This window comes from Danio rerio, chromosome 17, assembly GCF_049306965.1.
Source record: "Danio rerio strain Tuebingen ecotype United States chromosome 17, GRCz12tu, whole genome shotgun sequence".
Lineage (NCBI taxonomy): Eukaryota > Metazoa > Chordata > Actinopteri > Cypriniformes > Danionidae > Danio > Danio rerio.
In genome coordinates, this window is record NC_133192.1 from 16,624,118 (window position 1) to 16,644,527 (window position 20,410).

A 20,410-nucleotide genomic window follows, 5' to 3' on the forward strand; every position below is an offset into this window, starting at 1 on the left:
ATGCATAAATTCTGTAAAAAAAAAAAAAAAAAAAAAAAAAAAAAAAAAAAATATATATATATATATATATATATATATATATATATATATATATATATATATATATATATTTTTTTTTTTTTTTTTTTTTTTTTTTTTTACAGAATTTATGCATTTATTTTACTTTTTTATTGACTTTTAACCCAAATACCTAACCCAACTTTTCTAGTTAACATCATTAACCTAGTTAAGTTTTTAGACTGCACTTAAAGCTGAAAATCTTACAAAATAACTAGTAAAATATCATGTACTGTCTTCACTGCAAAAGCAAAAAAAAAAGTCATTAGAAATTAGTTAGTATGTTTAAAAATGTGTTGAAAAAAAATCATCTCACTGTTAAAGTGACATTTTTTAAAAAAAGTTAAAGCACTTGGCAAATATTTTTTAAATAATGAAAATTTCCCAGGAACATTAATAACTTTGCCCTCTATTGTATATGAACATGACACAAACATAAATCAGATAAATGTTCTTACACTGAGCAGTTGGTTTTTCTCTCTCTCAGCAGCATTGCGAACACTTTCTTGCTGGACTCGGTGTTTCTCCTTGAGTTCTTCTATGGATTCTGCCTGGCTTTCTTTCAGACAGGACATTTCCTCCTCGTATTTGGCCCTGATTCGCGCCAGCTCCATCTCATAGCTCTGCTTTTCCTCACGGAGCGACTGCCAAAACAGCACAGCTTCATTTACACATTGTCAAGCCCCTATATTTTGTGTTGAATCCCATGATAATTGTTTCCTGTTTGCAGTGACTGATTTCAGACTGCTGTTTAGAAACAGTAGATTTTTTTGGCTTGTATGAGTGTTCAGACCCAGTCCCGGAGATTTAAAAATTAGCTGTACTTAATATGAAAATCAAATGGTTTGTCTATGGAAAACGCATAATGTTCAAGCAATGATATGAAGGAATAACAACAATTCGGTCACACTTTTACAAGGTTTCATGAGTTGATATTAATGTATTTAATAACATGAACTAAGAATGAACAATACTTGTGCAGCATTTATTAATCATAGTTCAACATTTAGTAATACATTAATGAAATAAAATTCATGCTTGTTAACATTAGTTAATGCATTGTGATACTTATATACATACTTTATTTTCATTAACAAATATCAACAAACATGACTAAATATTGTAATAAATGTATTGTTCATTGTTTGTTCATGCTAGTAAATACATTAGTAACTAACATTAGCAATCTTATTGTAAAGTGTTACCATGAATTTTAGCCAGTGTAGCCTATTTTAAAAAAATTAAAAGGTGAAATACACTACCATTAATAGTTTTTATTTATTTATTTCAGTATAATTGCTAGTTAATATAGTTTTTATTTATAATTTGACTTTTTTTTAATTCTGTTACTTTTATATTAATTACATTTTATCGTTTTTTTTGTTATTTGGTTGTGTGTTTTGTCGGTTGTATATTTTGTACTGTATATGTCTATATACAGTCATTTTTAAAATTATAATATTATATATAAAAAATACATATAATCAAAAATACGTAATTTTATTTTACTTATTATACTTACTTTTTAATTTTTTAAAGTCAATTTTACGGTTTAATGTTTTACATTTCATTTTTAACTTGATATCCCTAATCAAACCATATTAATTTTTAAGTATTTTTTATAAACAGAAAGTTTAAATTCATGAGAAGTGTCTTGTCACTTTTGTTCAGTTGAAAATAATAATCGATGGTTTATTATTATTATTATTGTTGTTGTTGTTGTTTTTATTATTGTTGTTGTTATATTTATTTATTTATTACAATTTATTGTATTATATTTATCATTTTTAATATGTATTATTATCATTGTTATTGGTTTATTTATTTTCATAATTTATTTGTATTATTATTTATATTTATTATTATTATTATTATTAATATTATTATTAATATATTTTTATGTTTGTGTAATTGATGTTAAGTGTTGGAATTTATTGTGTGTATTTATGCAGTATGATATTTATTGTTTAATGGCCATTTTCACTGTCAAAAGGAACCAAAAAGTAAACCATACATTACCACTATCTGGGTACCCTTTGCAAAGGCTACCTAGCACAACAAAAGGGTAGCAAAAGGCAAAGCTAGACATACTCGTTCATATTCGTTTAATCATTTATTCATTCATTTATTTACATAATAGTAGGCTATTTCACATCATTGATCTGCAGTTATAATCAAATCATCTTCATAAAAAGGTTAGTAATGAACATTTATACATAAGTATTTGTGCATAAAGCATCTGTTTTAGGAGAAGTGCTTCTCATATGATATGTGAACGACCCGTACAGCTTTACTTTGAGCAAGATTTCCTCGAGCGAGAATGACGTCGACTGAAACTTTCTGTCGTACACACCCACCCTTTTGACAGTGGAAACGTAAGCCTGATAAAGATGACCTGTACCAACCTGTACCGTACCGTACCACTTAGTGGAAACAGGTCATAAGTGTGTCATTTGTGTTATATCTGAATATTCCATGTCAGAATGAATTGCCCCAAGGGGATTAATAAAGCTTTAAACTAAACTATAATCTTGCTGAATAATAATAATAATAATAATAATAATAATAATAAAAATAATAATAAATATAAATAAACAACAGCAATAATAATAACTATTAATAATAATAATAATAATAATAATAATAATAATAATAATAATAATAATAAATAATAAGAAGAAGAAGCAGAAGAAGAAATTAAAAAATACCCCCCCTCCCCCCCATCATTTTATTTTTTTATTTAAAACATTTTTTAAATACAATTTTAGCCTAAACCTTTGAACAGTGGCATATAAAATGTGTGCAAAAAATCATTTCTTGGAAACAGGTCATACTGTAAGTGTGTCATTTGTGTTATATGTGATTATTCCATGTCAGAATGAATTGCCCCAAGAGGATTAATAAAGCTTTAAATTAAACTATAATCCTGCTAAATAAATAAAAAATAATAATAAAATAATAATAATAATAATAATAATAATATAAAAAATAATAATAATAATAACAAATAATATTAATAAACAATAATAATAATAATAATAATAATAATAATATTAATAAATATTATTATTATTATTATTATTATTATTATTATTAATAATAATAAATAAAAGAAGAAGAAGAAGAAAAATAAATAAATAAAAATTCAAAAATTCATTTTTTTCCAAACAGGTTTCAGTCCTGCTTCCCATCAGCCATAATAAAGCAAAAGCCTTACCTTCTCTAGGTTGAGGATCTTCTGGTGCTGCTGCTCTTCCAGCGTCTGCATCTGTTTCTGCAGCCTCTCTCTCTCCTCCTCCAGCTGCAGGATCTTCTCCTTCAGCCGGTTCTGCTCAGAGCCCAGATCCCTAATAGTGGCCTCGTGGCTCATTTGGGTGGCTTGAAGCGATCCAATCTGACCTGATAATGAAATGCATGGGAAATTCCATTAGACTAACGCTCCCTATATGACATATAATTTGTGGACAGGAACAAACTGCAAGCAAATACAAAAATGGAGCTAAATCCATTCCTGCCAAGCCATCACGAAGCAGCAACCACTCTAAAAACACCTTCTCACATTTCTGCTTGAGTGATTCACAGTCGTATGCTAAAGAAAAAAAGATGCAATTTGGTCATGACATTATTCTCACTGGCTTTGTGAAGGATTTCATTGGCCTGCTGCTGAACTCGATCTCTGCTTCCCTCCAGCTCATATTCAGTATCTTTCAGCTGCATCACCCAAATCTCTCCATCCTGTATGGCCTCTTCCAGCTGCTTGTGTAGCTCCTGGCGATGGAGAAAAAAACTCAAATCAATGTTTTGAAAAGCATTATTCTTTTGTGAATGTTATTTCTTTTTTTTTATATATTTTGAGACATGCAAGCTACTGGATAACCTGAAATTATGCAGTGTATGAATAACCACAGCATTCTGGAATATTATGTTCTAAAATAATTCATTAATTCATTTTCCTTCGGCTTAGTCCCTTATTTATCAGAGGTCACCACAGTGGAACAAACCGCCAACTATTCTGGCATGTTTTATGCAGCGGATGCTTTTCCAGCCGCAACCCAGTACTGGGAAATTGTTTACCCAATTCACCTATAGCACATATCTATGGACTGTGGGAGAAACCGGAGCACCTGGAGGAATCCCACGCAAACACGGGCAGAACATGCAAACTCCACACAGAAATGCCAACTGGCCCAGCCAGGACTCGAACCAGCAACCTTCTTGCTGTGAGGCGACAGTGCTAACCACGGAGCCACCGTACATTCTAAATTATATATAGGGTAGTTTACTAACTGAAATAATTACTGTTTTAAAACATTTCACAAGAATACGATTTTAAAATGGTGCACAATATCTGTGTTTTCGTCCAGCATATTTTTCTTGCATGTCATTTTTTTAATAAGACCATTTTTGGCAAGATTTTAGGTTGTAGGATGAGATAACAATGATCAAATGTATTTTGATTGACTATGTTACTAGTATTGTTCTCCCCGTGTTCCTGGTGGTTTCCTCCAGGTGCTACGGTTTTCTCACATGCACTATAAATGAATTGAGTAAGCTTAAATTGTCAGTAGTGTATGTGTGTGAATGAGAGTGTATGGATGTTTCCCAGTGATGGGTTGCAACTGGAAGGGCATCCGCTGCATTAAACATATGCTGGATAAGTTGGTGGTTCATTCCGCTGTGGCGACCCCAGATTAATGAAGGGACTAAGTTGAAAAGAAAATGAATGAATGATTGTTACTAGTAATATTACAAATGTATTGCTTATTATTGATCAATGTTTGTTTTTCCAATAGCTAACACTAACCAATAACTTTTTTGGGGGGAGGGGGAGAGATTTCATACTTAGATTCAATTTTCTAAAAGTACATCCAGCTATACCCTTAATAATTAACCTCCTTTTGTTTTGTTTTTCAAATATTTAATATAAGTGATGTGAAGCATATTGTTTATTTTGGAGAATGCTTTGATTCTTTTGGTTTGGCTTGAATGAAAGCAGTTTTTATATTACTTAAAACAAAGTCAGTATTACATTTTATTTTTTGTTGGCTATGCAGAACAAACCATTGTTATCCAATAACTTGCCTAATTAACCAAATAACCTTAAGCCATTGTACTTTAAGCTAAAATACTAGTATCTTGAAAAATAACTAGTGAAATATTATTTACTGTCACCTAGGGTTGTGTGGTTAATCGAAATCAAATCACAATCGCTATTTGAAACGTTGCAATTAGCTAATCGCAAAAGGCAGTGATATGAAATATATATGTATTACCTAACTCTCCAAGCTCAGAGTAAATGCTTGACTGCCGTCTGTGTGTGATAGTCTTACTAGCCAATCGAGTGAGCACAAATTCCTTCTGCCCAATCAGAATTGTGCAACGGAATTATGCGGCACGCCCACAATATTGAACACACAAACAAGAAATAACGGACGAGTGGGATAATAGCATTTGCCGCTTCAGAAGCATTAATAAACTAATTAATACCAAAGAAAAGCAGAACATCAGTAATATGGGAATATTTTGGTTTCAAAGTCACCGACACTGAATAAACACAGGTCATTTATAAGAGCTGTATTATAATTATTGCCACAACACAAGGAAATACCAGCAACTAAAAAAGCCCCACAGGTGGCTATATGAGAAGTGTCTAGCTAAAAAGTCAACTGAAAGTATTGCCAGTGACACTCAATCTAGTAGTGAGCAACAGCAAAGTACAATTTCAGAGTTGTTTCAGCCATGTTAGTTTGCTGAGTGTTCTGTATTTTTAAAATGATTATTTTTTGTTTTTATAATAAGCTACACTATCTCCCTAATTTTAGTTCAACCTGTTTACAGAAGGTTAATTTTATTTGTGTTTACTGTTTGCTCCAGAGAAAAATTTGTTTAGTTTCTGAATATTTAAAAACAAATTTAAATAAATGTTTAAGTTTAAATCTTTTCAGTTCCTTTTTTAACTAACACTCACTGCATTTTAGCATTAAGAAGCTACCATACAGATTGAGGCGAAGCTTGACTACAAAAATAAATCGCAAATCAAAATCGTAACATCTGTCACAAAAACAAAAATCGCCATTAGATATTTTCCCCAAATCACACAGCCCTACTGTCACCATGAGAAAGAAATGAAGAAATTTGTCATTAGAATTAAGTTATTAAAATTTTTGAGATTAAATAAATTTCTTTTAAAAATCAGCACTTGGTATACATTTTTTTGTTGTTGTTGAATTGAACTTCAAGCGTATATGACATACAGCGTCTTGATATTAAAAAGTCTATAAAAAGATCAAATCTTCAACAAAAGCTACTGCATGTAAAATGCAATAAAATTTAATTATTAAGACTCTAAGAGACAATTTTAATAAGACTTCAATATTACAGAAATAAAAAACCTCTGACAGCCTTTAGAGTTCACCCAAAAATGAAAATTGACTCGCCCTCAACTGCTCCAAACCTTCATCAGTTTCTTCTGCTGAACTGAAGAAAATATTTTGGAGAAAGCTGAAAACCAGCAACTGTTGACTTCCGTAGTAGAAAAAACAATTACCATGGAAGTCTATGGTTACAGGTTAGTTTCCAACATTCTTCAAAATATCTTACAGACGAAAGAAACCCATAAAGGTTTTAAACCACTTGAGAGTGCATAAATAGTAAGTTAATTTTGATTTTGGAAGAACTATCTACTGTAAAGAATATCTGTAAATGAGCAGTTTTCTGTATTTTGTGATTCATGTTTTTTTAATTGCTCTATGGGACCTTGATCTTTCTTCCAACAACTTTTAACCTTCAAAATTTAAAAAAGAAAGTGGCTTTTATTAACATTTATAATTGTTTAAAGAGATATATAGTCTGAATTGGTGTTGTATATCCCGATACAAAAACCTTGTACTGCCAATACTTTTTCTACTATTTTACAGATTTATTACTCTCTATATTATTTCTTAAACATGATATTGTTTCATACTGCAAAAATGTAAATAAGTCACTTTGTAAAACCATAGAATTTAATTTTCAACATCAAAAGTTAACAGAGCAGAGATCCGCATAATGCAATTCACACCCATTAATAAACAGAAAACGTTTGTGAATCACCAAAACTCTTAATTAAAAGACATTTCATACAGTGTCGCTTGAATATACAGTAAGTGGCAAGACTTGAAGAAACGGCCTTCATTGAATCTCTATCCCTAATCAAAAGCTATAAACTCATTACCTTAATTGTGACTTCAGCATTATTGAGCGAGGCCTGCAGCCGGTTGGTCTTGTCTCTGCTCTCTCTGGCCTCCTCCTGAGCTCTGTGCAGTTCGGATCGCAGTTTACACAGAGTCCTCTGCAGTGCCGCCTCCTGCATCTGAAAGTCCTTCCTCAGCTCCACCTCAGTCCTCTTCCAGGCCAGCAGGTTTTCGGTGGTAAGCTGCTGTGTGCGCCTCATGGCCTCCAGCTCACGTTCGTAAAACCCTTGCGCTTTACTCAGCTTGGCTTCGTATTCCTCGGCGAGCCGCACTTTATCCTGCATTAGCTCCTCCACGCGCTCCATCAGAGACTCCAGCTCTGTGCGGTGAAGTTCGGCCAGTTTCTCCTGCTCCAGGCTGGAGGATGCACTCTGGTTCTGCTGGCTCTCCAACAGATCTTCAACTTCTTGCCGATGGGCTGATTTGAGGTCATCCAACGCGTGCCGTTTCTCCTGCTCAAACTGAGCTTGGACCTGGCTGAAAGTGCGCAGCTTCTCTTCAAATTCGTGTCGCATTTCTTCGACTTCCCGCGACATGGAGACCACGCGTTGGGTGTGCTGGGCTTCGGTGCACAGCTGTGTGTCCTCCATGCGCTGGCGGTACATCTCGAACTCAGCCAGAGCTTGGCGTTTCATGTGTTCGTGGAGCTCCACTGACTCCTCCAGAGACTGCAAGCGCCGCTTCAGGTCGGCCTCATCCCCGATCTTGCTTTTGTAGTGCAGGATCTTCTCTCGAGTCTCTGTGAGGATGTGCTGCACCTCCTCGTCGTGGGCCTCCTTTAGAGACTGGATGGCGTCTTCGTGCTCGTCGTTTTTGGTGTTGAGGGCATAAATAACCTGTGTGAAATAAAAGTGGGGAAGAATCAGCTTTTAATCCTACACTGTTAAAAATGCTGGGTTCCACAAAATCATTCATGCTGTCCCAACACAAATTGATTAAGTTCATTTAATCGTTTTTACTAATTTAAGTGGATTGAACAAAAACAATTAAGCTGTCCCCCCAAAAACAAGCAGCAATTTTTTTTAGACTGTAGGATGTCAAACGTAATTTCATGATCAGTCTTCATGATTAATAAACTGCAATAAAAGAAACTGCAGCTGTAAAAAGATGACTTTATTGCAACATTTATGATTCAAAAATTCACTTTATTATGGATTGGGTTTTTTCAAAGAGGAGATCATTTCCCTGTCTGCATCAAATTATATTTCTAGAATTGTTTTAATGACTCAAATAAAGTTTGTTTAAACTAAACATCATAATACAGGTGAAACTGTAATTCAGAATAACAGATATGTTTAAGTATGCATAAAGCAACATACTTGTTGAAAAGTATAAGGGTATAAAATGACAATGAATTAATATTTTAGGGCTGCATTGTTATCCTTAAAGGATTAGTTCACCTAAAAATAAATATTCTGTAATTAATTACTCACCCTCATGTTGTTTCAGTCTCTTTAGAGCTCTGTTCATCTTCAGATAACAAACCAAGTTAGATTAGATTAAATCTAAGAGCTCTCTCATCATCAATAGATAATAAAGCTCTTGGGATGCTCAAAGCACAGAAAATCAACTAAAAATATTGTCTATCCATTGCATGTGACTTCAGTGGTTCAACAGTAATCATAGAAACACTTTTATAGCAAAAAAAAAGTAAAAATAACTTTGTTTTCAAATCAGGGTGAACATTTACCACAAACTCTATGATGCTTGTGTGTTGCGCTGCTGATTCTAATGGCAATATGTTGTACTGCCTGTAGTAAATGCACACCCTCATGACCTGATGATGAAGAGAAGACATGGACAAACAGAGTCTTATTTAAAAAATCTTCTTTAATCTTTGTATGATTACAGCTGAACCACTGAAGTTTTTAGACAGTGTTTTTGTTTCCTTATCTAAACTTTGAAAGTTTCGAGACTGGTGCTGTATCTGGAGGTTGAGAGAACTCTCGGATTTCATCTAAAATCTTAATTCATGTTATTCACCTTAATCTTAGCCGACGAGCGGGAGCAGCCATTTGAATCTTTTTGGCTCGAGACTTCCGTTCTCATTCACTTCCATTCATTTTTAGACATTAAAAACTGCCCGTTTCGCTGTTTGATGTTGCTTATTGATGTTCTGATTATAATTTTCTACTTGGTGTGTATAGTCATGCAAACATTTGTTTGTAGAGCAAGTAGTTTGACCGTTTTCTGCTGTTTACTATTCCTAGTCATTTCACCCATAGGCGACTGAATCGGAAGTTCTAAAACAATCGCGAAACAGGCGCACTTCCGCATTTGAGAATAAGGTCAATAGAGAGGAACTAACACAACTAACACAAGGGGGAGTAAATAATTACAGAATATACATTATTGGGTGAACTAACCCTTAAAATAGAGTCTTTTAACATACTAAAATGTATTGGTATAAACTGTAAAAATTCTGGGTTCCACACAATCGATTTGTGTTGGGACAATCAAAAGGAATCAAGGTAACCTAATAGTTTTGTTACAAATTTAAGTGGATTGAACATGAAACAATTTCGTTGCCCCCCAAAAAATGAAGAAAAAAAATTTAATTGTTTCAGCTAATTTTAAATAGGTTGTTTGAACAAACAGTATACTTCATTTTTGAGTGTATAATCTATTGCAGATGTCAAATCAAGTTCCTGAATGGTCGCAGCTCTGCCCAGTTTAGTTCCAACCCTGCTTCAACACACTAACCTGTAGGTTTTAAACAAGCCTGAAGGACTCAAATAATTTGATCAGGTGTGTTTAATTAGGGTTAAAGCTAAACTGTGCAGAACTGCAGCCCTCCGGGAACTGGATTTGACACCTGTGCTCTACTGTGACACTGAATGACACTTTACTAAAAGGGTCTTTTTTTAAATCACGGTAAACATACAAAAGTCAGTCTTTTTGCTTTTTGTTTTTACTCTTTTGACCATATACATACATTGAAAGTTCATTAATGTTGGTCTAATGTTGTTTTAGACCCCACTGGCTTCTATTGTATGGACAAAAACAGTAAAAACGCTCATCAAATGATCTTCTTTTTGTTCTACAGAGAAGACACAAAGCGAAGCACTTGAGGGTGAGCAAATACCAGAACTTTGGTGTGAATTACAGGTAAAAACTTTTTTGAGCTGGATGATGATCGTCTTATGCAAAGATTAATTAGCATTGCTGAATCAATGATTGTTGGATTTTGAAGCATAGACACAGTGACTGAACTGAACCGAATCAATGCTGATTTAAACTAATTTGAGATGAATAATGAAACTTTTGTCTACAGGAGAGCTGCTTTCAGCTGAATTAAACTCGGCGGATGACTTTACACAGCTATTGTTTCATGAACTGAAGCAGACTGAACCAAACAATGACACTTTTCTATATTGTAGAGTTGAATGCCTAATTGGATCTAGTGTCATATTTAATGAAGTTTGCCTTGCTCCTATTCATAAACTGATTTCTAAACTGTTTAAAAGGAAAGTCCACCAAAAATTAAATACGTACTTATTATTTACTCAACCTTCTGTTGAAAACAAAAGATATGGTGAAGAATGTTGGTAACTGGATTTCCACAGTAGGAAAATACAAATAATTTTGAAGTCAATGGCTAGCAGCTCCAACATTTTAAAAAATATCTTCTATTGTGTTCAGCAGCAAAACAAAAACAATCTCAAACAAGTATGTGACCAGCGAAGGGTAAGTAAATAATCACAAAATTTTCATTTTAGGGTGAACTATCCCTTTTAGTCAAATTCCCTTTCAACCCACATTGAAAGATACAGCCACCTGTCTGGTTTGGTTTGACCACTGCATCAAAAAGAGGACAACTGCAGTCCAACCAGCTAAAATTCGGAAAAAAAAGAGGGAAAATCATTACAGACCCAGAAAACAACCTCTTCTGACCTCTGGCAAGCACCAGAGAGAACTACCAACCAAAATAGATTCTTTCCACTGGCTACTTGACAGCGAAATATTAGGCAATAAGGATGCACATAAATTTATCTTTATATCGTTTTGATGCACTGTACATCCCTATACACATACTTACAAGTGCATTTTTATACTAAAGAGTTTTTTTTATGTATCTTCCTGATACCTAATGTAGAGTTGAAGTCAAAATTATTGGCCCCCCTGTATTTTTTCCCCCAATTTCTGTTTAACAGATGTGTTTCCAACGTATTTCTAAACATGATAGTTTTAATAACTCATTTCTAATAACGGATTTCTTTTGTCTTTGCCATGATGACAGTACATAATACACTCACCAGCCACTGTATTAGGTACACCTGTCCAACTGCCCATTAATGCAAATTTCTAATCAGCCCATCACATGACAACAACTCAATGCATTTAGGCATGTGGACATGGTCAAGACGATGTGCTGCAGTTCAAACCGAGCATCAGAACTGCGAAGAAGGGTGATTTAAGTGACTTTGAACATTGCATTGTTGTTCGTGCCAGACGGGCTGGTCTGAGTATTTCAGAAACTGCTGATCTACTGGGATTTTCACACACAACCATCTCTAGGGTTTACAGAGAATGGTCCGAAAAATAGAAAATATCCAGTGAGCGGCAGTTCTGTGAGCGCAAATGCCTTGTTGATGCCATAGGTCAGAGGAGAATGGCCAGACTGGATCCAGCTGATAGAAAGGCAACAGTAACTCAAATAACCACTATAACCACTTATTACAACTGAGGTATGCAGAAGTTTATAATCCCTCTGAACGCACACCACATCCAACCTTAAGGCTGATGGGCTACAGCAGCAGAATACCACACAGAGTGCCATTCCTGTCATATAAGAACTGAAAACTGACGCTACAATTCGCACAGGCTGGCCAAAATTAGACAATAGAAGATTGGAAAAATGTTGCCTGGTCTGATGAGTCTTGATTTCTGCTGCCATGGTAGGGTCAGAATTTGGCATCAACAACAAGCATGGATCCACCCTGCCTTGTATCAATGGTTCATTTCAATGGATATTTTTCTAGATGCTAGTATTCAGCTTGAAGTGCAGTTTAAAGGCTTAATTAGGCAAGTTAAGGTAATTAGGCATATTTTTGTATAACGATGGTTTGTTCTGTAGACAAAATTGAAAAAAAAAATATTGCTTAAGGGGGCTAATAATTTTGACATAAAAAATTATTTGTTTTTAAATGAAGAACTGCTTTTATTCTAGCTGAAATAAAACAATTTAGACTTTCTCAAGTAGCAAAAATGTTAAAGGAAATACTGTGAAAATTGTCTTGCTCTGTCAAACATTATTTGGGGAATATTTGAAAAGAAAAAAAATCACTGGAGGGCTATATTCACTAAAATCCTCAGAGCTCCAGTACACCAAATGCTTGTACTTCTATGAAACTCTTTCTGAGTTGGACCAAACTGTTAATTTAATAAACGAGCGTCCGTGTTAAAAATCACCTTATGCAGCCAACAGTTTTATTTTTCCAGCCGAGCATTTCATAATCATGACTCTCTTTCCTTGTGCTGAAGAGTTGCACATCAAAGCAAGCCGCCTTCGCTCGCTGCTCTCGCACTGCTGCTCTCCTTTTCATCTTTAATTGATTCCTTTCTGTCGCATCCATGTTATTAACATACTGTAAGGACGGCCAATTCTGCAGAACTGTAGTTATGCAAAGAAGCCCTACCTAGTCTAATTAGTGCATTAACAGACTCCCTGTCAGCTTCGTAGCATTAAAATTCAGGAGTTTTCTGAACAAAGCTGTTGAATTAGTTTTCTTAAACTTACAGTACCATATTAATGATATGGATTAGATGGGAATTTAAATTATTGGTCTGGTTTGAGTCTGAGGTATTTTAGTAGGTCAAAAATAGACATGACATTTAATAATCATGTTTATACTTTGATAAACATGCTTATTATTTCTGCGTCCTTACATGTATATGTAAATAATCCATTTTTTTTATTTACATTATTTATGCAAACAGACTCAAAACAGAAAATGCATTGCTGATACAAATAATACCAAACACATTTCTGTCAAATGCATGTTTACTTTTTTTTTTTACTTGAAACGTATCTGCTTAATTAATTATTTGTCTGCAATTAAGTTTTTATTGCAAAAAAATATGTTTTTTTTAATCTATTCTGTTTCCATTTTTTGAGGCAAAAAAAGATTATTAGGTCTGTAACAATAATATGGATTAATAGCACAACACATGGACATGTCCTCAATAATTTTTTGGTAATGTAATATATATCACCCATTCATAAAAAACTATTCTAACCACATTTTAGCTGATTGTACAGCCTCTCTATCTCTATTGGAGGTGCCAGTGTTAGTATGGTTAAAAAGACCACTAATATTTACTATAAATTACTATAGTACATTTGTGTATTGTCTAGACTGAAAAAATATCTGTTACTTTTTTCTAGTTCTTTTTACCTTGAACATTTTTGTTAACATTTAATATTATTATTATTATTATTATTATTACTATATTTATTTCTTTAGGATATGCATTTTCACATTCTGATTTGGATGCCTGATTATTAAATTGTTAAAATTACTGTAATAAAGTTAAATATTCTTAATAATAAAACATAACGTGTTCTTTGGAAGAGTGTACTTGCATTATCATGCTTTTATAGTGTCAAAATGGTCTTAAAATGACAATAATATCATTTATCGCAATAAAATTTGTTGCTATATATCATGCCACAAAAAACAGATATCGCGACAGACCTAATGATTATCATATATTTTTGTAATTAATTTACAGAACACCTTTATTAAAGACTTATTAATGGTATTTAGCATAATAAATGTGTATGTTAAAAATCTGTTTGAGTATATTTCTAGCAAGAATACTTTGTTGACATAATATAAGACTCTATTTAAGCATCTCTTTATAGCATCAAAATATTAATTTATTGTCATTTTCAATCTTTATACTTTGCTGCTTTACTTCAAAACACTAGAGAGCCTAGATTATACCCGTTTGTTTAAATCATTTAAAATATAATACAATTTAGTGATATCACTTATTCTTTATTTTAATAAGCATGTTCTGTTAATATTAATAGAAACATATTAATGTTGTTTCATTGTTTTACAACAACACACACACACAGAAATATTCACAGTGTGTCTGACAATATTTTTTCTTCTGGAGAAAGTCTTTATTTTTTTATTTTGGCTCTAATAAAAGCTGTTTTTAATTTTTAAACACCATTTTAAGGACAAAATTATTAACCCCTTTAAGCTATATTTTTTCCCGATAACCTGCCCAGTTAACCTAATTAACTTAGTTAATCCTTTAAATGTCACTTTAAGCTGTACAGAAGTGTCTTGAAAAAATATCTAGTAAAATATTATTTACTGTCATCATGTCAATCATTTAATCTGCTTAATATTGTTTACATTGTATATAAAATCACTTTTATAAATTTAATGCGGACAACAAAATAGGACATCTGTCTTTGACCCATTTATGAAATGACATCATTATATCCAAAATCCATTCATTAAATGACATTTCAAGTTCATAACAGGCTCAACAACATTTTACATGTTTGAGGGCTTCTGAATAAATACAATTTTCTCTTTTATTTTATTTTTTACACTGCGTAAAAAAACAGACCCCAAACAGTCATTAGTCACGTTTCAGTGAAAAGCATGCAATTAACTCAGGATGAAACGCGTAACATTTGTCTGTTTTGTTTACATTAAATGAAAAGAAGCTGACCGGTTAGTTTTTGTTATTGTTTTCATTTACAGTACAACACTGAGTTCTGGGACCCAAAATATAAAGGCAAAAATATGCAAGGGATTAAACGCAGATTGCTCAATCAAATACAGCATGAACGCAAATGCTAATAAACAAGCCTGCGTTAAAGACTCATTATGTAAGACGCGTTGATTTGTTTTTGGTACAAAGTAATCATAGATTAAACGCTTGCACATCTTGGGTCGGATTATAAAGGGATTTTTGCAGTAAAAAAAAAAACACTGCGGTGCAAAAATTGCAATATGTAGGGCATCATCTCTATGGGGGATAAAGGATTAAACATCATGCAGGATATCCAGCTTACAGTATATCCATATCAAAGTTATTAAAATGCACACTATTTCCCTGACATATGAGCAACGTGATGATGACACCCACCTTAGTGAGTTGTGCTATTTTTTTGCTCATCTTCAGGTGCAGATCTTGAGTGTACTCCATGGTCAGGGCAGATTCGTAGAGTAAATGGCTGGACGTGGAGGATGGACTGCTGCCGGATCCAGAAGCTGAAGAAGCGGCGGCGGCGGCGGCGGGAGGGCTGATGCCCGGAGCAGCGCTGTACGGCGGCTGCCAGCCCGTGCCCGTCGCCATCTTCACGTCCTGTCACGATCAAATAAGCCCTCGCAAACAGGTTAAAGACGGTCCTGCGCCATTAGTACACCTGTCATCCATATGAACTCATGTAAACCCATCATGCTGTTTCTCTTTCAGCGTCTGTTCACGTGAATCGCCAGTATTTCCAGCGTCTGATTTCAGCGGGTTTTATTGGTCCACACCAGTCAGTCAGTTAATAATCAATGGCGGGAAACGAACGACAAAGAACGAAATGAATAACATTCGAAGCATCATCAACATCACCATCACCAGCGCGCACTGAGGCTGATGATGATGATGATGCGGCGCGGAGAGAGAGAGAGTTGTAAATGACGTCAGAGCAACACGGTTACCTCACACAACGCTTTTCTGCTGCAGATACGTGACGGCAATACAGAAGGGCTTATGGATGTGGATTGTCTACAAAACAAAAATATTACACGACGGAAGACGCACCAACAAGTGTGGTTTTACAATTTTGGTTGCCAGTAATACTGTATATTTACAAGTGCACTGAAAATGAACAATTACAATTGTGCTGTAGCTTTACAGAACAGTTAGCTGTTAATTTACAGCGCACTAGTAAATTTAGCCAGTAATACGGTGGAAATTGCCAGTAATACTGTAAAACTACAGCGCAACTGTAATAGTTAATTTACGTTGAACTTGTAAATTTTACAGCAATTTTTATTGGGTAGATAATTTGCTCATTTCAGGGTGATGAATTAAAACAGGTTAATAATTTAATATAATATAATCTATTAAATTTATAATCTTTTTATTGGTCTTTTGTCTGACAGTACAAATTAAATGTTGAGAGTGTCTCAGTAAGCAGTAATACATTTTCTATTGTTAATCCCATACCCTAACCAAATTGCTGTACAGTTTACAGTATTATACTGGTAATTGTAGTTGCCAGTAATAAAGTAAAATTGACAAGTACACTGTAAATTAACAATTATAATTGTGTTATAGTTTTATAAAATATTTTTAGTTCAGGCTTGTAAATCTAGCCAAGAATACTGTAAAAACTGCCAATAATACTGTAAAATACAGCGCAACTGTAATTGTTAATTTAGCGTGCATTTGTAAATTTTACAGCAATATTTACAGGGTAGATAATTTGCTCATTTCAGGGTGATGGATTGAAACAGGTTAATATAATATACTATAATTTAGATCGTTTTCAGGGATTCCAGTTTACAAGAATCCAAAATGTCAACACCGTTATGACAGCTGTTGTGAAGTTAAGACATGATTAAACTGCCTCTTGTTACAGTTATGAAATAGTGTGACAACAAGCAGGATATTTTCATGTGCCAGTGAGATCACCACATTGGAATGGTCTTGATATGATATAATTATAATATAATTTAATTTAATAGAAGGCAGAAGGTAGTGCTGTCGCCTCACAGCAAGAAGGTTGCTGGTTCGAGCCTGGGGTTGGTCAGTTGGTGTTTCTGTGTGTTTGTTTCTGTGTGGAGTTTGCATGTTCTCCCCGTGTTCTCGTGTGTTTCCTCCGGGTGCACCGGTTTCCCCCACAGTCCAAAGACATACGCTATAGATGAATTAGATTAACAATATTGGCCGTAGTGTATGAGTGTGCGTGTGAGTGTATGGGTGTTTCCCAGTACTGGGTTGTGGCTGGAAGGACATCCGCTGCATAAAACATAAGCTGGATAAATTGGCGGTTCAATCTGCTGTGGCCACCCCAGATTAATTAAGGGACTAAGCTGAAAAGAAAATGAATGAATGAATGAATATAATATAATCTTTTTTTTTTTTTTACTTTTGTATGACAATACAAATTAAATATTGAGAGAAGTAAGCAGTAATATATTGTTCATTGTTAATCAAATCCCCTAACATCTCATTCATTAATTCAATTAACAAACCAAAAATAAATAAATACATAAAAAACAATTTAAGTACATAAAATACTTAAGTACATAACATCAGAGAATAACTGGAGACAGATGGGGGAAAATAATAATAATTAAAATAATAATTTTGAAAAACAAAAAACCTTCTAATAAAATGGTAAATGTTACAGGTTGCCAGCATCAATACAAAGTCTTATAAAAGTAATTAATATAATATAATATTATGTTTTACAGTATTGGAAGTGAATTATGTTTATTAAATTTTCATAGAGTTGGTTTTGGTATAAAAGTAATACTGTGTAGGCAATAAAATTATATTCCAATTTGCTCATTTCAAAATGAATTTACATCAAATAATGGAAGATAAATGATGATATAGTTTGAAATATATATTATAGCATTAGATTTATATAATATTGAGTTTGTATAGGCAATTAAATAATATTATGCAATATCCTATTATTATATTACATACATTATACCCTGCTTCCTCTTATTTAGGCCTAGTTACTCAAAAAACAACTGTTCTAGCAAAAAATAAAATATAATAAATAAATATATGTACATTTTGTATGCTTAACAACAGGTCAGAATAAGTATGTTGTTTCATTTTTACATGATTTATCTGTTATGCATTGAAAGACCCTGCAACACTATTTCACTGCTATTTTATTTGATACTTGCTTTACAATGTTTTCCGGGTAACAAATCAGTTTTGTTAATTTAATTAAACGCAGACACCATAATATCTTTGACATATATCCCTTTTCCAAGAAATGGTGAATAAATTCTACAGACATTGATTTATCAATGAAATCTCAAGGCAGTTTAGTGCTTTTATTGAGTAATTGCTGCCACCTACTGGAAGCTGGCTGATTTACTGATGTTTACCAAGATTTTCACTAAGTAAAACTTTTTTCTTTCAGTTTCTGGGCTCTCATTAGTTGTGTGACTTCTAGAAATTGAGTCAAGACACTGCAACAGCTTTATCTAAAAGGTGTGGTGTGGGTCAACATTGTGCTTTCGGCTATACACACCAAAGTCAACTGCTAATGCACACCTATAAAACTCCCCATAGATATTAATTTTGAACTGAACATTCTTGTTTGTCTTTACAAGATGCCCTCCAAAATAGCAAAGCAGACATACATCTCTCATCTCCCCTGTGAAAGCTCACAGAGAACCAAGAACAGGAAACCAGAAGCTTTATCATCAGAAGAAAAATATATTAGATATAATCTTGTCCTCTTCCTTCTTTATGTTGATTATCTTCTGCTTCCTCTTGGGTTTGTCACTTACTTTACAAATTATTACATAGCAAAAAAAGCATGTTTAAACTTGAATTAGGTGTGTCTTCTGATTGCATATTGCTTAAAGGGATAGTTCACCCAAAAATAAAAAAACTCATCATTTACTCGTCCTCCATTTGTTCCAAAGCTCTTTGAGTTTATTTCTTCTGTTAAACACAAAAGAAGATATAATGATACTTGTTTTTTCTACTGACGATGTCAATGGCTACTCTTCATTACATGTTCTTCTGTGTTCTTGAAAATAAATACACTAAGGTATTCTGGGAGAGTAAATGGTGCGTAATTTTTTCATTTTTGGGTGAACTATAACACTTTGAGGCCTCATCGAAAAGAAGAAGAAAAACAAAACAAAGATATTTATCACTTGATTGTGTGTGATGTTTTCCAGAGATGGGTTGCGGCTTGAAGGGCATCCGCTGCGTAAAAATGTGCTGGATAATTTGGCGGTTCATTCCGCTGTGGCAACCCCAGATTAATTAGGGGACTAAGCCAAAAAGAAAATGAATGAATGAATGAATTTAATATAGCTAGTTTCAGCATAGCTTATTATTTAAAGTATATTTCATTGTTTATTTTATTCATATCAGTTTAGTTATGGTGGAAAAACTTTATAGTATGCAAATGGAGTGTATACATATATAGTTTATAGATATATTTACCTAATACTTAACTGCTGTAATGCTATGAGCCATTCTATTGCAGTTTCCCCTGCTATTAAAAGGTCAGAGTGAGCACAGTTTGGTGTGGGGTGTAGGAGTAAGGTTGTGGAGTGGTGTGGAGACGTAAATTGATTTATCAGATTTCTTTATTTGTAAAGAGAGAAAACGTTAGGCCAGTGCTACTTGTCTTGTGAATTTATATATATATATATATATATTTTTTTTTTGTTTTGTTTTTTCTGGTTATTATTTTTGTGGGATTTATTATCTCCGCAACATGTTTATTTATTTTATAAATATGTTTTGCTGAATGGTGATAAAACATAATTTCTCCCATATTTTGATATTTTATTTCCACATTAAAGTAGACTTTACTTATAATCCATATGCTTTTCATATAAACAATTCTTGATTATTAGTTTAAGTATATATTAGTAACTAAGTAATTAAGTAAATAATGTGTATTTATCTAGCGGCCATACACCCAAAGAATCCACTTGGATGATGCGATGGCAGCAACAGGACAACAGCACCAGTGCGCTCACCACCACACACCAGCTATAGTGGATAGGGATGATCGGGAGGTTATGATGGGTAAGGGCCGATTTTTGGCCAGAACACCAAGCTTACACCGCAACTCTTTACGAGAAGTGCTATGGGATTTTTGATGACCACAGAGAGTCAGGAACTCGGTCTCATCTGAAAGATTGCGCTCATTATAGTGTCCCCTTCACTATACTGGGGCAGCAGAACGCACACATAGCACAGGTTGAGCGCCCCCTGCTGGCCTCACTAACAATATTTCCAACAGCTACCTAGCTTTCCCATGTGGTCTCCCATCCAGGTACCAACCAGGCTCAGCCCTTCTTACAGTAGCTTCAGTGAGTAGTGAGTCTTAGGCTGCCGTGCTGTGGCATTAATGCATAATTAGGTAA

General features: G+C 33.8%; 1 protein-coding gene across 4 annotated transcripts in view; it reads right to left on the reverse strand.

Annotated features, from left to right (window-relative positions):
* fam184aa (family with sequence similarity 184 member Aa) overlaps window positions 1-15,938 on the reverse strand; it is a 73,561-nt gene extending 57,623 nt beyond the window's left edge. For 3 of the 4 annotated variants that reach the window (XR_012392681.1, XR_012392682.1, XR_012392683.1), the window contains exons 1-5: window positions 15,411-15,938; window positions 7,271-8,125; window positions 3,690-3,825; window positions 3,275-3,456; window positions 516-701 (exon numbers count right to left, since the gene is read on the reverse strand). Coding sequence is in view for 1 of the 4 variants with exons in the window: in NM_214813.1 (NP_999978.2) it covers window positions 516-701; window positions 3,275-3,456; window positions 3,690-3,825; window positions 7,271-8,125; window positions 15,411-15,620 (1,569 nt within the window). In the remaining 3 variants the exon portion in view is untranslated. The remainder of the gene's footprint in view (window positions 1-515; window positions 702-3,274; window positions 3,457-3,689; window positions 3,826-7,270; window positions 8,126-15,410) is intronic. The other variant, NM_214813.1, reaches the window with a different exon arrangement.
* Between the last annotated feature and the right edge of the window lie 4,472 nt (window positions 15,939-20,410).